This window comes from Dicentrarchus labrax, unplaced genomic scaffold (genome assembly GCF_905237075.1).
Source record: "Dicentrarchus labrax unplaced genomic scaffold, dlabrax2021, whole genome shotgun sequence".
In the NCBI taxonomy this organism is placed as follows: domain Eukaryota; kingdom Metazoa; phylum Chordata; class Actinopteri; family Moronidae; genus Dicentrarchus; species Dicentrarchus labrax.
In genome coordinates, this window is record NW_026136720.1 from 2,536,337 (window position 1) to 2,553,415 (window position 17,079).

The following is a 17,079-nucleotide window of genomic DNA, read 5'->3' on the forward strand; positions in this document are numbered from 1 at the left end:
TCTATCTAAACATAGACTGAACTTTAAGTATTGGATATTTTCTGATCCTGCAGGATTCTGTCCTGCCTGATGGAGCATCTGTACACTGAGAAGATGGTGGAGGACTGTGAACACAGACTGCTGGAGCTGCAGTACTTCATCGCCAGAGACTGGAAGTGAGTCCTGCTGAACCACCGGCGGTTTGAGTTTATAAAGCACTTTACAGTAAAGATTTGAGGAAGAAGACGATGAAGAGCCAGCTGTTAACCAGTGTGTTACTCTGTGTGTCGTTGTGCAGGTTGGATCCCATCTTGTATAAGAAGTGTCAGGGCGATGCAGCGCGGCTCTGCCACACTCACGGCTGGAACGAGACGAGCGAGATGATGCCGCCCGGCGCCATTTTTTCCTGCCTGTACCGCCACGCCTACCGCTCTGTGGAGCAGGGACGGAGGGTGAGTCTCCTGAACCTTTTCTACCCCAGTACACCTCTGTCCACCCACGATCACTGGAAGATATCGGACACCGGAACTTTTAAAGGATCTGTTCGCTCAAATTACATATAAAGAAGTATAATGTCCTTCTTACAGCAGTTTGACAGATACAAATGCAGGTCTCACTAAACAAGTGGTATTTGCTGTATACTTTTTTCCTAAAATGCATTTAAAAATCACAGTATATTGAATCTTTATCCCTGTATTGTGATACATATTGTATTGCCAATACACAACCCTGATATCTGCTACATTTCAGGAAGGTAGAGGTTAGTTTTTATTGTATTTTTATTATTTTGAAAGAAGGTCTTGTGAAGAAAGAAACGCTGTAAGCTGACAGTTGAAAGGGCAGAAAAAGGCTCACTGAGCAGCAGTTAAATAAGAATATAATGAATCAGCAGTCATTAGTAGGAGAAACTGATGTGCAGATTTAATTAGAAAACAGTCCCAAGCTCACAATAACGTCTCTAACAAGCTGGAAATAAGCTCTATCAAAGCTTCATGCACTCACTGGAAGTCACATTAGAGCATCTGCTAAATGCCCAAACTGACAATATAAACACAAATGTATTTCAGTAAGGAGAAGAAAAGTAAAAACTACATAAATTGTGAATTTTCTGACTGACCAGAGAATATTCTCGTAGCTCGCCAGTGGCTCATCTGAGGAAGAGAACCACGGTTGGACTGTGAGTACGATGCTAATCACAGGAAACTGCAATATTCCTGTCATGATGACTGGTGGTTTGGAGGGGAAGTGATTGTATTGTGTAATTCTTATCTGGTATTAGTGCATGTAGGGGGCTGGTCCTTAATTGGAGCGAGCTGCTGAACCGATGTGAAGATTCAAATCTCCAATTACCTAAAACGTGGCTGATCAATCAACTGGAGCAAATTCAGTAAAAAAAAAAAAAAGAAGTGTTTTCTGTGTTAGCTCTTCTTAAAGTGATACTCCACTCAGATACTCAGTAGTTCAACATGTAGTCACTGATTAGGGCTTCAATGATTTGATGGCAGCAACACAATTGCTTCAATAAAACCCCAAATTTTAATATCCATCTCCTCCTTCGTCCTCTAACTACAACCCACTTTCTACAGCAACATATTTAGTGAGAACATACAGATTTGTCCTACTTTCTGGTGTGACTTATTCTGTCGCTCTCCTGCAGGTTTGAAGCTTGACTGCAAACTCTGTATTCGAGTATAAATTGGTGAAAAAACAACAAATTATTCAAATTTGTGACTGTTTTCTTGTCTGTTGCCTCTGAAATACAAATAATCTATAGTGGAGTATCATTTTAAGTCTTCTCAGACCAGTAATTGTTTTATTTTCCGTCCTCTAACCTGACGTGTTCATCGTCCTCCCGCAGCTCTCCAGGGACTGTAAGGTGGAGGTGCAAAGGATTCTCCACCAGCGGGCGCTGGACGTGAAGCTGGACCCCGAGCTCCAGAGACGCTGTATGACCGACCTGGGGAAGTGGTGCAGCGAGAAGACGGAAGCCGGCCAAGAGCTGGAGTGTCTGCAGGATCACCTGGAGGATCTGGTGTCGGACTGCAGGGAGGTGGTGGGAAACCTGACGGAGCTGGAGTCCGAGGTAACCACTGCTGCTACCCATAATGCAACACGCTTACTGCATCCATGTAATCTTTACATTTTAAAATAAGATTTTACAGTTCATCTGTCTCTGAGTTTCTTTAACATGTTCTTTACATTAGAAAATAACAGCTGATACAAATGTGATTCACTCTTCAGCTCTGTGTGAGTTCAAACAGCGTCTGTCCAGAAGGAAATCTCGCTACAGAGAAACTGGACAATTTTGACGTTTTAATCAAGTTTAGTTTTAGTGGAAAAAAAACAGAATCTTCCTCTGAATTAGTGGGTTATAACTTTTTTTGGCTCAAAACCCAAAACAAATGAATTGTCTCTTTTGTGGCTTGTTGTAGTCGGTACAGACGAAGCTCCTTTGCGGTCCCCTGAGAAATATTATGAGTGTTTAAAGAAGTTCTTCTGGGTAAAACCAAAGGATCAAAACACTTCTGGGGTCACTGCTTTACTTCTTGTTGTTTGGGGAAAAAGTCAACCAAAGCTGTGGAGAGTTTATGGAGTTTAATTTTAACTTTGGCCTCGCATAGAAAGAAATGAAGTCACTGCTTGGTTCCAGGAATAGTTTTTAAAATAAGTGAAAGACAGCAAGGGAATGTTCTCGATGGGTAACGTTTCTCTACATAATATATAAACATAATTCTTCAGCAAATTCATCAAATTTAGACTGAAAGGTTTCTCTGGGGAAAGGCCTCCGTAACTTAGTGTGTTTCATGAGAGGAAATTAAGCTTTTTTTTTTTTTTTAATCATGTGACCCTTCAGCTTTATCTTCAGACCACTTAGTTTTGCCGTGTCTGTTCAATACAAACCTTCCACTATTTGTTCTAAACTCCTGGTGCAGTGTTTAACCTGCACTGTCAGCAGCCCGGCAGGAGGGACGCTCTGTGGTGTCTGGGGGATTTTAGAACTGAACTTTATGAACAGGACAAACATTAATCTCTGCATTAATGTCTGAGAAACCACCACAGAGCGTCTCTCCTGCCGGGCTCCAGCCTACACACTGGGACAAACAGACACTGTTTGTTTGTTTGTTTGTTTACATAATAAATAAATAAATGTATAACGTTTCCCCGAATTTAAAAGAAGGCCAAAATAATTAAGAATCTGACGCAAACGGCTTTTTAGAAAGTTTCTCATCAATCAATAACACTAAAAAATATGTGATTTTTAAAGGGACTCTGGTGATATCTTACTGTCCATAATCGGATCAGCCAAGACACATGTTAACACCAGGTCTAAACCGGGCCAATGAGCCGCCCCGTTAACCAGAACCTGATCTGGGTCTTTTTGGCATTAACTGTCTGTTCTGTCCTCAGGATATTCAGATCGAGGCGCTGCTGATGAGAGCCTGTGAACCCGTCATCCAGACTCACTGCCACGTAAGTCTGCACCGAGGAATTCACAAATCCAGTTTGAACTGAGTTAGTGGAAGAATTATTATTATTATATTATTAACTATCCTCAAAGAGTAAAAACTGGGTCCCAATGCAAATATATATTTCATAAAAAGAAGAAAGGTATACTTGTTTACTCACGTAAACGGGGAGTTTGTGTTAAGAGCTTTCTCTCTTCTTCTTGTTGTTTATTTATCTTAATTATTATAATTATTTTCTCTGTCTGGTTTCTCCGTCATCATTCGCTCTAACAGCGTTTGTTTCACAGTATAAAGGAAGGTTTATATAGAATATAAACCTTCCTAAAGTTGGGGTGATCAGCCATATTCTTTCTTTCTTTATGGCAGTATTTTATTTTTATATGATTATCAGGTAATTTCATTCTCTGGATTAACCAAATACCAACATGGCTGTTCATTGCATAATTAGTTTGAACGATCTTTTTCTAATTAATTAATTAATTTATTTTAAAACCTGATGATTTTATGAGTTATGTTTTAATTATTTGAAGCACTTTGTGATGTGGGTTTTGCTGTATAAACAAATATTAAATCAACATAGAGGGAGTTCATCCATATTGTCCTCTCCTGATATGGAATTATTTTTAATACGAAATGACCTCTATTTGTCTCTGTCTGTGTCTCTGTCTCTCTCTGTATCTATCTGTCTGTCTGTCTGTCTGTGTCACTGTCTGTCTGTCAGGAGGTAGCTGATAACCAGATCGACACCGGTGATCTGATGGACTGTTTGGTCCTGAACAAACACCAGAAGGAGATGAATGAGAAGTGTGCGGTGGGAGTGACACACTTCCAGCTGGTGAGCAGACGGATGAAAATGTCTGAATCAGGAAGTTTCAGGAACAAAATAAGAAGCTTGTTGACGTTAATTGGAACAGTTGTCCCATAATACTTCTGTTAGGGTTCGCAACGGCTAGCTTAACCTCCTGTGAATGCCTCTCCATCAGACAGACTAATTAAAGGGCGTTTTTATAGAAATGTCTGACGTGAAGTCGTCCCAAACTGTCCACTTTATTTACTTTGCAAAGTTCAGGCTGATTTAAAACATGTTGAGACATTGTCCACCCTCTTAAACTAGGTAATAATGTTGATTTTAACAGCAGCATTGATGTGTGTTGCCTCACATTACAGTCATATAATTCACTTTACAGCTCAGTAAATATATTTTAGTGTAGATAACCTCTTTAAAAATATACATAATACATTTTCCATTCACAGTTGAGCTCATCAGTGTATCAGTGTTACAACTTCTGCAGCCATTTTATCTGCTGGATTCATTAACAAGCTCATCTGTCTCTCTTTGTCTGTCTGTCTCTCTCGGTGTCTGTCTGTCTACAGATTCAGATCAAAGATTTCCGTTTCTCCTACAAGTTCAAGACGGCCTGCAAGGAGGACGTCCTCAAACTGTGTCCCAATATCAAGAAGAAGTAAGAAACAAAAACACAAAACAAACAGTTCAATCAAAAAGGACTTTAACTGTTCTTATTCTTAACATTCATCTGTTCCCAATCCTGCCTCCAGTGTTTCCTCACTTCATCTGTCTAATTGATTACAAAGATATTGTTCGATATGAATCTATATCTTATGTAACTATGTCTCCAAATGAGTGAGAACTATCAACACCAACATATTTTTTTTTTTACGTAAATAAGATAAAGATATGTCCGTTATATCTGCAGCAGACAGAAAATCAATAACAAAACAATCCAGCTGGTTTCAGGAGCTTTCAGCTTTATTCTGAAAGCGAGTAAGTGGACCTTTTGAGCTCAGAGTATTTTGTTGTTACAGAAGATCAAGATGAACTTGATGCTTGTGTTATTTTCAGGTGTTTTTGTAAATGACGGGTCGGTCAGTTGACTTTCCTGAAACTCCTCCTGCGGTTTTCAGCTGTGTTTCAGAGGAAGGCTGAATTATAACGTTCGCTGCCAGCTGTTTCCATCCAGCAAATACCGAGCAACGGTTTTAAAAATGTGTGACAGAGGTTGTGTTTAAGGTTGAGAGAAATAATCTGACAAAACACATAAAGGCTCATAAAGCAAAACCCTCTCTGTCGCTGTTTAATGCACCGACAAACACCCGTCTTCAGAGGGTTGACGCATTGTCTCAGATGTACGTCCGACGGGGTTCCTGACCTCTCGTCTTCCTGTCGTTCAGGGTGGACGTTGTGATCTGCCTCAGCACCACGGTGAGGAACGACACCCTGCAGGACGCCAAGGAGCAGCGAGTGTCCGTCAAGTGTCGCAAACAGCTGCGGGTAGAGGAGGTGGAGATGGTACGTTCACAGACACGCAGTCAGTCAGTCGGGTTAGATCAGCTTCCAGCAGCAGCTCAGAGACAGGAAGTCCAACCACAGTAGAGCAACAGTTCACTCTGTAACTGTGAGAACATTCAAACATCTGTGAAACCTCAGCAGCAAACAGATCTTCTGAGCTCTGAGATGTTTCCTTCAGCCAGGCTGAGCTTCTGTTTCTCTCTGAATCTCTGCAGTCGGAGGACATCCGCCTGGAGCCGGAGCTGTACGACTCCTGCAAGCAGGACATCAAAGGATTGTGTCAAAACGTGGCCTTCGGTAACGCACAGGTCAGCAGCTACGTCATTATACCTCTACACGACTCTGTCTGAAAGGCACCGGTCACAGATCGCATCTAATCAGATCTTTTCACTTTCTTATGTGGTCCTAATCAGATACAGTGTGAACAAACACATCACATAGTTCGAGTACTAAGGTATCTGTGTCTCTCTGCAGGTTATCGAGTGTCTGAAGGAGAACAAGCGTCAGCTGACTCAGCGCTGCCACCAGCGGATCTTTAAGCTGCAGGAGGTGGAGATGGTTGATCCTGAACTGGACTACCAGCTGATGAGAGTCTGCAAGCACATGATCAGGGTACGCCAGTAAAAAGATGGCCGATCAGGGGGAGTGTCCAGACTTTTTAAACTCGGGTGGCACCAGAGGGGCACTGACTTGTGAACGGGTGGCACGAAGTTTGTCTCAGCTTTCCAGTCATTCCCAATTTATCCAATTCCAACACTGTTTCCCTTTTCAATCAGCAGAATTTAGCCTAACTTTGGAGCAAAAAAAGAATAATGCAAAGCCAGCACTAGGCCCAAGCCATGATGGGAAAGGTGTGCTGTCACTAGGTGAGAGTCTGCAGGATTACAAACCGGAGCCGGTTCTACAGACTGTAACATCTTAGTTCTGATAGTAAGCTGGTTAAAATCGCCTTTAAAAATCAGTGCAGGAAAACCAATCATCCCTTCAATAGTCTGCATTAGATCCAACAGAGTCAGTCCAGCAATCTAAAAGATGCTGAACATAAACTGTGAGCACCGAAGTGCGGTGCATGTGGAGCAGTGGCGTGTTTTTTAGTGCGTTGTGTGTTTGCGCCGTTGTGTAACAGCAGCTTGATGTGAATGTGTGTTTCAGCGGTTCTGTACAGAGTCGGAGGGAAAGAACGTTCTTCAGTGTCTGAAACAGAACAAGAACAGCGAGCTGATGGATCCCAAATGCAAACAGATGATCACCAAGAGACAGATCACCCAGAACACAGGTACACACACACACACAGACACACACACACACACACACACACACACACACACACACACACACTCTCTCTTCCTGACATCAATCATCTCCACTCAGCATTACAGTGTCGTAAAAGTACAACTGCTGAAACTCTGTCTCTGCCTGTCTGTCTGTCTGCCTGTGTGTGTGCAGACTACAGGCTGAACCCGGTGCTGAGGAAGGCCTGTAAAGCCGACATCCCGAAGTTCTGTCAGCCGATCTTGAACAAGGCGACGCCTGACAGCGAGCTGGAGGGTCAGGTCATCTCCTGCCTCAAACTCAAATACGCCGACCAGGTGAGACACAGATCTTCCCACAGAGGGTTTCTGTCCATGTTCTGAGACACATTGATCTCTACTGCTCTACTGGTCAGTTACATTTATACAGTTCAATATTTTAACAAATCTAAAACTATTAGCGTTCATTAGGGCGTTACTGAATATGCAGGATATGGATATATTAAAATAATCCCACTGATGTGAACCTTGTTGGGTTCTATACCAAACAAACATGTTTTCTTACATCTGGAGAAGAAGATTTGTAGACCGGGGTATCTGTGCAGCTCTACAGCGCCTCCTTATAATGCTTTTATACTGGAGGTTGTCTTGTTGTTTTCATATAGAAGCCTGTTCTGACTGTGTCCGTCTATCCTGAGCTTTAGATGTCAGACAGAAAGGAAACAACACGGCGCTGAGTGTCCTCTACCGTCCTTTATGGTCGCACTAGCTTTAGGTTTAGGGTGAAAGATGAAACACACTGAGAACCAAAAGCTTTGCTTGAGCTGTGTCTGTGTGTGTGTGTGTGTCTGTCTAATACTGATGTGTTTGTTGTGACAGCGTTTGTCTCCGGACTGTGAGGATCAGATCCGGGTCATCCTGCAGGAGTCGGCGTTGGACTACAGACTGGACCCACAGCTGCAGATCCACTGCACACAGGAGGTCCACACCTTTCTGCTTCCTCACACACATGAACCCAATCCTCAATGACGGAGAGTACACAGTTACACAAAAGAGGCTAATATGACGAAAACAAACGACAAAACAAAAGAAAATGGATCATTCATAGTTTAGAGTTGTAGTTTTAATAGAGTAAAAACCAGAAGGTATTTAATAACATTAAGAACAGTTTGTTTTCTCTTTATTGTCTTTTAGCAAAAGGAAGAAAATAATACAAATAACAGCAACAAACGTAATCCCAACAGTTCCAAAGCTACAAATGGAAAACAATCAAACAAAAACGAGATTAACAAAAATATAGTTTATTATTTACAGTTAGTACAAAAGGGTGAAAACCAAACAGAAGGGGACTCCTCCGTTAGCAGTTGGATCAGTGCCTCATGCCTTCCAGCATTTTGTACATCATTATGTTCCCTCAAGGAAAAACTCTTCTGATTCTGAGCATCTGGAAACATTTTTAACTTTTATCTTCCCACAAGTCGTCATTTGATTGACGTCTGTCAGCTCGTGTCGTCCTGTTGGTATAAAACATTAAATTAGATGAATTAATAATGAGATTAACAGCCTGAAAGTCTCAGCATCAGATCATGGTGGAGAGCAGCAGGTAAATACCCACTTTATAATTCAGTCTGCACCAGGTACAGCCAGTAAACTGTCTCACCTGTCTGAGCTCCTCTTCTGTGTCTGATGGTAATTTCACAATGATCCTTTCTGCCTGGAGTCGCTGTTTATAACACAGGGTGTTCATCTGTTACTGGATGGACCGCTTTAAGAAGTTATTTGGGGCATAAATTAAGAGTAAACCCACATCCAGGCAGTGCTGCACTGCTGATGGAGAAACTGGACTCACCTGCAATAGTTTGACTTTTATTGTAATGTGGCCTTCTGGCCAGCAGGGGGTGTTAACAGGCTGAGGAGCAGAAACAGCTGTTTTCATTGGTGGTCGAGGTGATTAACAAATGTTCCTTCACATCTTTAATTACGTCTGAAATCATCAAAAGTTCAGTAAATACTTGAATAGTTGTGTATTGATGCACATGAACCAAGAAAGCCGAAATATTCAAACAGTAAAATGAAAATAAAGAATAAGTTATATGAAAATATCCTCCCTACATTAATCTGCTCCAGATAATAACATAGATCAGAAACAGTTGCAAGGCCTTCTTGATTCTAAGATATGAGTATATCAGTAGGCCTTTATCAACATTTCATTCAGTCTGTATCCACAGAGCTTCACTCTCTGATAAACAGTCTCGTCCTGCGTTAGGAAACAAAGAGCTGATGGAACAATGAGGAAAAGTCAAAAAAAGAAGCCCTTTAAGAAAGTGTGATTAATGATTAAAAGAATACACGTACAGATTGATTATAAATATGTGAAACTCTGACGTGGCGTCGTCGTGTGTGCTCAGATTTCCAGGCTGTGTCCGGAGGAAGCAGCCGCTCAGGAGCAGACGGGGCAGGTGGAGGAGTGTCTGAAGGTCAACCTGCTGAAGATCAAACAGGAAGGATGTAAGAAGGTAAACAGCCCCGCTGCTGCTGCCTTCACTGACTACTGAGGGCAGCGTAAATCACAGTGTCACCACAGACGGGCTGCACAGGAGGAACTCATTTCTTCTCAGATTTTACAACACCTTCCTCCTGCTCTTATTCACCTGTTGTCTTCCTCCCCCCTCCTCCTCCTCCTCCTCCTCCTCCTCCTGCAGGAGGTGTTGAACATGCTGAAGGAAAGTAAGGCGGACATCTTTGTCGACCCCGTCCTCCACACGGCCTGCGCTCTGGACATCAAACACCAGTGTGCAGCAATCCCACCTGGCAAAGGGCGACGTGAGTTCAACAAACACACCTCAGACGTACACTGAGCCCGTCTCTGAGCCCGTCTCTGAGCCCGTCTCTGAGCCCGTCTCTGAGCCCGTCTCTGAGAACTAACATCTCAGTTAACTTGAATAAAAACTAGACTTTATAAAAACCCACACATCCTGGAGAACCTTTACATTTAGAGAAGAGTTTTCACAGAAACGCCTGGAAATTTAATTAAAATGAGCAAATCACCTGGAAATATTTTATGTTTTCCAGGAATAGTATTTTTATAAAGTATGTAGTGAGACGGTTCAGGCTCATGAGAGAACAAACTGATGTGTGTGTTGCGTTGTTTCCTCAGAGATGTCGTGCCTGATGGAGGCGCTGCAGGACAAACGCGTGCGTCTGCAGCCGGAGTGCAAGAAGAGACTTCAGGATCGCATCGACATGTGGAGCTACGCCGCCAAGGTACATGAACCGCAGCTCGTTCACCCCGTGAGAGAAACCCTCTGAACACTGAGGAAACACACCGAGGACGAGGAGGAGGAGGAAGAGTCCTGTGTGTAACCTTCAGCTGAGGAGGCCAGCAAATGTTTTCTAATGAAAGATATTATTAAAATGTCTCTGAACTTTAAAACAATGTTCCTTTAATGAGTGAGAAATTAAAGTCTACCAATTTCAAAATAAAATTAGAACATAGACTTAATGCGGCGTCACTCAATTTAAATTAAAGGCCGACTGAAAACTTTAATCAACTTTAATAAAAAAGAAGTTGACATATTATTACATCAATTTCAAAGTGAAACTTCTTTTAAACTGTATTTTAGATTAATTATAAAGAAAGAAGATCTTGAGCTTTAATGACAACAGTATCAAAAAATTGAAATGACATAACATCTGTTTAAAGGCTCTTTTATTTTGAAATGTATTGATTGAACTGTGTATAATCTGGTTTAAAAAGGCTTTTATTTTTTTTACTTTTTATTTTTACGTGAGCTTTTAATTTGAAATTGCTTTATAAAACCTTTATTTTGTAATAGGCGAAATGACCCATTTGGTCTTTTATTTTGCAATCCATTAAATGTCCCACACACACAGCTTGGTCTCACGCCGTCCTGCGCTCACTTCCTGGCAGGTGGCTCCCGCCGAGGGTTTCTCAGACCTCGCCATGCAGGTGATGACATCACCGTCCAAGAACTACATCCTGACCGTGATCGGCGCCGGCGTGGGGCTGCTCTTCGTCATGGGGCTGCTCTGCGGCAGATTCACCAAACGCGTCACTCAGGAGCTGAAGGACAGGTAGACCCCGCCCACTCCGGGGGGGTCAGGACACACCCACAGGATCCACGGCTAAAGGAAACCCCTCCCCCCCGCCCCCTTCGCTCTCTCCTCAATTCGCCACTACAGTTCCTCCCCCTTCCTCCTCCCCCATCGCTGGAATGACATTACCCACAATCCCCGCAGGCGAAAGTGGGCTCGATCAGTGACGCACCCGCTCTTCTTCTACACTCTCCAAGAGGCCACGCCCACTCTCACCTCCTCCTCTTCCTCCCCCCCAAGAGCGTCTGAAGCGTTGATGCAGTATTACTCCGCTGTTTGCTCCTCCCTCCTCCCTCTGCTGTGGGGGCGAGGAGAGGGCGGCGCGGGGGGGGTCCTAAGGGGTCAGAGGTCGAGATATGGGGGCGAGGGAGGTGACTGACATTATATTAAGTGTAAATGTGTAGAATGATGGGAAAAGCTCACGTATAGAGCGGTTTATTGACTCCAGTATTTTAATGACTACAGTGAGTGTGTGTGTGTGTGTGTGTGTGTGTGTGTGAGTGTGGGGGGGGTGTGTGTGTGTGTGTGTGTGTGTGTGTGAGTGAGAGAGTGTAAGAGTGTGTGTGTGTGTGTCTTTCTACCACCATATTGTTCCTGTTTGTCCCTCTAAGGGGTTTTTGGGGTTGTTTGGCTCTCCTTTTTTTTTTTTTTTTGTTTGCTGATGTGTGTTAGTTAGATTTTATCGCCATGGGACTGCCAGGCGGGCGGTGCCAACCAGCCGACCCTCTCCAGCCGAGCCGCAGACGACTCGACGCTCTTCCTTCAACGGGAATTATTATTATTTTTTATTTTTGAAGCGGCAACCTCAGCTCTCCTCTTAATGCAGTTTTTTATTTTTCTTCCCCGCCCAACCTTGTGCCATAAACGCACCACGTCCACCTACAACCCCCCCCCCCGGTGGTGCTCCCAGTTTAGCCGATCTCACCGCTCCAGCAGCAGCCGGTTGGGACTGTGTGTTTGGCGTCCCCCTGATCCCGGTTCGGATCCAGGACTGTGTGGAGCAGTCAGACTGGGCGAACTGGCTCCGTTCTTCTTCTTTTTTTTATGTTCTTCGGTCACGAACTCGCAGAGCGGCTGCTGGTTGGTACGGAAACGCTGAGAGCAATGCAGGAAAAAAAAAAACACAGAATAAAGATTCTAGATTATTATAGAGATGTGAACATTTTGTGTAAAGATACTGGAATCATTGCACATTTTTCCTTCTTTTTTTATATCTATAAATATATATATATTGTTTTTTCATAGCCTTATTTATTTGTTTACTAATGGTCAAAGTTTCTTTTTTTTTTTTTTCTATGATTTGAATGTTCTCTGGTTGCCTTTTCTCCAGCAAGCGAGCATCCCTCCTTCTCCAGGGGGAGGGAGAGAGGGAGGATATTTGGGGGGGGTGGGGCGAAGGTTTGGCCTCCTCCGGGCGTCAACCTGCTGCAGCAGCTGGCTTTTTTTTTCACGTAGTGGCAGTGAACGCCTCACCGGTAGGCGGAGTTGTTAAACACGGCGTCCTGAATGCAACAAAAGGGTCGGTTTCTGAGATGAGACGAGACGAGCGTCGCCGCGGTGACGAGTCTTTAATGTGATGATACTTTGGGGATGACCACTGGTGCTTTTATACCTGATCAGTGATCAATATGTTCATTGAAGTGCAGCTTCATCACGATATTTAGTGAATTCACTTCACGTTTATCCTGTTAAATCTTTATAAAAAAACACTTTCCTAGAGCACAAGGTGACCAGTAGTTGACCCTAATTCCTAAGCCCCGCCCCTTTTCTGCTCTAGCCAAATTAGCCATTAGCCACTGTTAGCAACACCAGTTGACTCATTTAAAGACAGAAGTGCTAATAAACACAACATTACCGCAGTTAGCTAATGCGCACAGCAGCCATCTTGGATTTTAAGGTCCGAGTTGGTGAGGTTCTTCCGACTTTCGTAGTCGGAATCCGACGTCAGCCGGTGCTCCGGTTTCTGTCTGGAAACGTCCGACTTCCCAGTTAAAATGGAACTCACCATTAAAGTCGCCTTAACTGTTTTCTTCAAAACGTGGCTCTTTTCAGCAGAGATTAGCTTAGCATATAGCATATCTAAGTACAGGAAAAGGAGGAAGTTGACTTCTCAACTGTGATTGGAGCACAGAGCAAAAGGGGGCGGGGCTTAGGAAGAGTTAATTATCTCGTATGTGAGCAGAGAAAATAAAAACACGCACAAAACGTGAAGAGAAACACGCAACCCAAAAGAAAACTAACAATGTTACTAGTTGTTTGCGTCTCACTGAGGCCTTTTCCACCAACAGGGAACCAACAGGGAACCAACAGGGAACCGACTGCGTCCCGATTCCTTAGTTGGTTCGGAACCTGAAAAGTTGGTTCGCAGCTGGAACCAAAGTGGGCTCGTCATGTTTCTACAGGCCCTCGATTACGGTGGTTCCACGCAGACACGGTGGAAACGCGAGAAAGCTTCAACCACAGAGCCGGTCCCTTCCTAAGTCCCGCCCCTTTTTTTTGCTCTGATCCAATAACCGTTGAGCAGACCTCGGTCAGAACCTCGGTTTCTGATGTATCTAACTTAAGACCTTTGCACATCAAGTCTAAATTTTTCGTATGCGTTTAAAATGTCTACACGTAGAAACTTTACGAGTCCTATTTTTTTTTATTATTATTCTATAAATCGAACCTGTTCCGAAAACTAATGATTGAAAGTTTCGGAGGAACGCGAGGTTGTACGTATTAGTTTTACTTCTGGAAGCGGTTTGCGCTGCGTGTTCCCTGCTCAGCCTGCAGGTTAACGCCGGAGGAAGAAGGCGGTCGGTGTTTGGTCGGAGAGTCGCGGCGTCGTCGAGCTTTTTGGTCTCGGTGTGAAGTTCAGCGTCGGGGAAAGTCTCGATGTAGAAAACGCCATGAAAGACGCTCTCCTCTCTCCCAGCTCGCGTGTACATGTGTACTATACTGAGTGATGATACTGTAACCCCTGTACCGTGCGGTCGGCTCGTGCTCTTTATTTTGTAATAACTGTTGAAGCTTGCTGTGGTGAGCGCTGCCCTCCTGCTTGTAAATGAGACGTCCTGATTCGCCTTTGTTTTGGTTTTTATTTCTTTTTCTCTCCATCTGACGTCGGTTTTATCAAAGCGTGCCTACTCGCCGTCCCACCGAGGGATCCTGCTGTACAGAACATCCCAGAACCCCCTGCAGCAACCCAGCCGAGGAGCACGTGGGCGCGTGTGTGTGATGGATGGTGTGCGTGTGCGTGTGTGTGTGTGTGTGTGTGTGTGTGTGTGTGTCGCCCACAGACTTTATATCCGCTGCGTGATCTCCGGTCGGTTCCTCGCTGTTCTCGTTGTCCCGAGCGATGATGACTGGAACATTTTGATTTAAGTTTTGTGACGATGAAGATCTTTTTGTAAACAATGTGTCTGAATCTACGAAGCTCCTGATATCATCGGTTTGATTTTTTTATGTTGATTTTTTTTCCTCTTTTCTTTTCGGTCGTTCTGTACAGATGAAAATTGGACAGTTTGTTAATAATAATAAAGTCTGCAAGGTTTCTATTCTGTTGTCCTGTCTGTTTATTTTAAATCCGTCTTTAAAGCACAACGCAATATTATTATTGTTTATATTCTAATGAGCCTGATGGATCTTTATATCTTTTTATCTCAATGAGGATAGTTTTCTTACGTTTCATGTTACTGAGCTGACATTGTGAGGGAACCACTGAGGCAGGTTACAAACGGGCTCCTCTGTTAGTGTTTTATGCTCAGATTTAGAAACTGATGATCTTCAGTTTGGGTATTTGTTGTTGCACAGGTGTGTTTAAACTCACTCCAACTAAAACTGTCTCTTTAACTTCTGATCTGTGGAGCAAAGTTTGCTAAAATTCTTGTTTTCACACCTTCAAATTGTCCTCGTCTGCATTTGTTTTAGCAAACGGAGCCGAGCGTCTCAGCAAACCTCTGATTATCAGACGACAACTCGTCTTTGTGTTTTTCACTTTTCTCTCCAGACAAAAACAAACGTGCAGTCAGACAATTACACAAACGCTGCGGCGGGTTCATCCTCGTCTACGAACCGGGTCCTAACGTGAATAAATCCTGTCTTCATCTCAATCAATTAAAGGACCCGTCTGTGGCCTCAACTGCAAATCACAGCGAACGTCACAGCGCAGCACGCCATTGTGTTCAGTTGTTTTTAAACGTCGTCTTCCTTCCTGCAGCCCGTGGTTTCACTATATTCATTCCTGCTTTTATATCAACAACATTATATCAGCACATTTGTCTTATTACAGGATGAGGAAACACGACAAATGAATGTTAAACACAACTCTATGCTTCCCTGGAGGTTTGCAGGAAATTATTTTCATCATCAAATAATCAGTTTTTTTTTTTTTATATAAATCGACTGTTCGGCCTGTAAAATATTGAAAAATATCCATTGCCAGTTCTCTGAGAGCCCGAAGGAGATCAACAGTCCAAACACAAACATACATTCAGTTTAACAACCAGTTCAACGTTTAAATATCCCAACACCAATCTGATATTTCACGATAAGAAAATTAATAAAGATGTCTGAGAGATCGAAATTGGAAATCATATTTTCATATAAAATGTACAAAATATTTTGTAGATTTGTGTTTTTTCTGATGGATCTTTGGTGGACTTTGGTTGCTGGTGTGCCAACTGTTCATCAGGGAGTTTCACATACTTTATATATATTTTATATTATGTTAAAAACTGTACAATGAACCCAAACAGTGAACTCAGTTCCTGTTTAGAGAACTTTATACAATTCTCTGTCTGTATTGTTTGTTTTTTAATATTTAACAATCCTACAGACTTAATAAGCTTTTTTTTTTTTTTTTTACAAATTTTGTTTTCTTCTCCCTGACAGTTGGCCGTTAATCTATTAGACAATTTACATTTACTTTTCTTCACAGAAGTGAACCAAACACCTCTCATGACCCCCATAAAGCTTTTTTATTTTTTTTTACTGCCTTAAACAACTTCAATGTTCCTGATAACACGTATGAACTCACTAGCAGTAATATAAAGTGCTGTACATGCTGTATATAAAGATTTGTACACTGTAAAAAAATAAAGACGTTTTTTATGGTGAAAAACTGTTAAACCACGACAGTAAGAGTGTAAACCCTACATAAGTTACAGTAAAACATCATATCAACATTTTAAAGGAGTTTATGTGGAAGAAAGTGTTTTTATATTAAAATGCACAGAAAACCAGCGGCAGAAACACTTTTTCTTTTGATGGCAAAAACAGTATTTACGCCAAAATATGGAGTAAAACTTTTAACCGTAAAATCAACAGTACTAATATTTTACTGTAACAGTAGAAAAGTTCTCCTGTATTTATTACGGTAAAGTTCTGCCAACCACAGTTGACACAGCTATTACAGTAAAATGATTGGTACTGTTGATTTTATGGGTAAAGTTTTGTTCCATATTTTAGTGTATAAATAAGTTTTTACCATTAACAGAAGCAGCCACGTGAGATATGACGTTGGAGATCGTCTCATTTTTATTTGAATAGAGATATTTTCTACAAACATGTTTCCACTTTTCTGTAACTCCTCACACACGTATGTGAACATGTGAAGTGAACACAGCTGTCGTCGCAGTCTGGCTCACACACCGCCGTACGAGTCCTGCTGCGTGGTCCTCACGCTGCCGTTGGTCTGTGTTTTCTGTCTTGTTACGTGTGTGTGAGAATGTGTCTGCAGACATACAGCGTCGACATATACGACTGTTCGTCTGCGTGCCGGTTTATGTGTGCGCTCTGTCTGGTCTCTGGAGGCTTCGGGCTGTCTGACAGATCCGTGTTAAATTCTTCAGCCCGAACGGATCAAAACACGTCGACCTCTCGCAGCTTCCATACGACAGAACTGCAGCTTACAACCCGAATGTCTCAAAACAGCCAAAAATACCTTCCAGGTTGATTTACAGCTTCTAACAGGAAC

The 17,079-nt window shown here is 42.6% G+C and overlaps 1 protein-coding gene across 2 annotated transcripts in view; it reads left to right on the forward strand.

Moving 5' to 3' along the window:
• glg1a (golgi glycoprotein 1a) overlaps positions 1-11,621 on the forward strand; it is a 30,927-nt gene extending 19,306 nt beyond the window's left edge. Inside the window, exons 10-26 of one of the 2 annotated variants that reach the window (XM_051380989.1) lie at positions 54-155; positions 278-431; positions 1,115-1,156; positions 1,838-2,062; positions 3,388-3,450; positions 4,168-4,281; positions 4,821-4,909; positions 5,637-5,754; positions 5,970-6,062; positions 6,229-6,366; positions 6,907-7,030; positions 7,201-7,343; positions 7,884-7,985; positions 9,413-9,520; positions 9,707-9,827; positions 10,162-10,268; positions 10,936-11,621. In XM_051380989.1, the coding sequence (XP_051236949.1) occupies positions 54-155; positions 278-431; positions 1,115-1,156; positions 1,838-2,062; positions 3,388-3,450; positions 4,168-4,281; positions 4,821-4,909; positions 5,637-5,754; positions 5,970-6,062; positions 6,229-6,366; positions 6,907-7,030; positions 7,201-7,343; positions 7,884-7,985; positions 9,413-9,520; positions 9,707-9,827; positions 10,162-10,268; positions 10,936-11,103 (2,011 nt within the window). In that variant the 3' untranslated portion in view covers positions 11,104-11,621. The remainder of the gene's footprint in view (positions 1-53; positions 156-277; positions 432-1,114; positions 1,157-1,837; positions 2,063-3,387; positions 3,451-4,167; positions 4,282-4,820; positions 4,910-5,636; positions 5,755-5,969; positions 6,063-6,228; positions 6,367-6,906; positions 7,031-7,200; positions 7,344-7,883; positions 7,986-9,412; positions 9,521-9,706; positions 9,828-10,161; positions 10,269-10,935) is intronic. The other variant, XM_051380990.1, reaches the window with a different exon arrangement.
• The last annotated feature ends 5,458 nt before the right edge of the window (positions 11,622-17,079 follow it).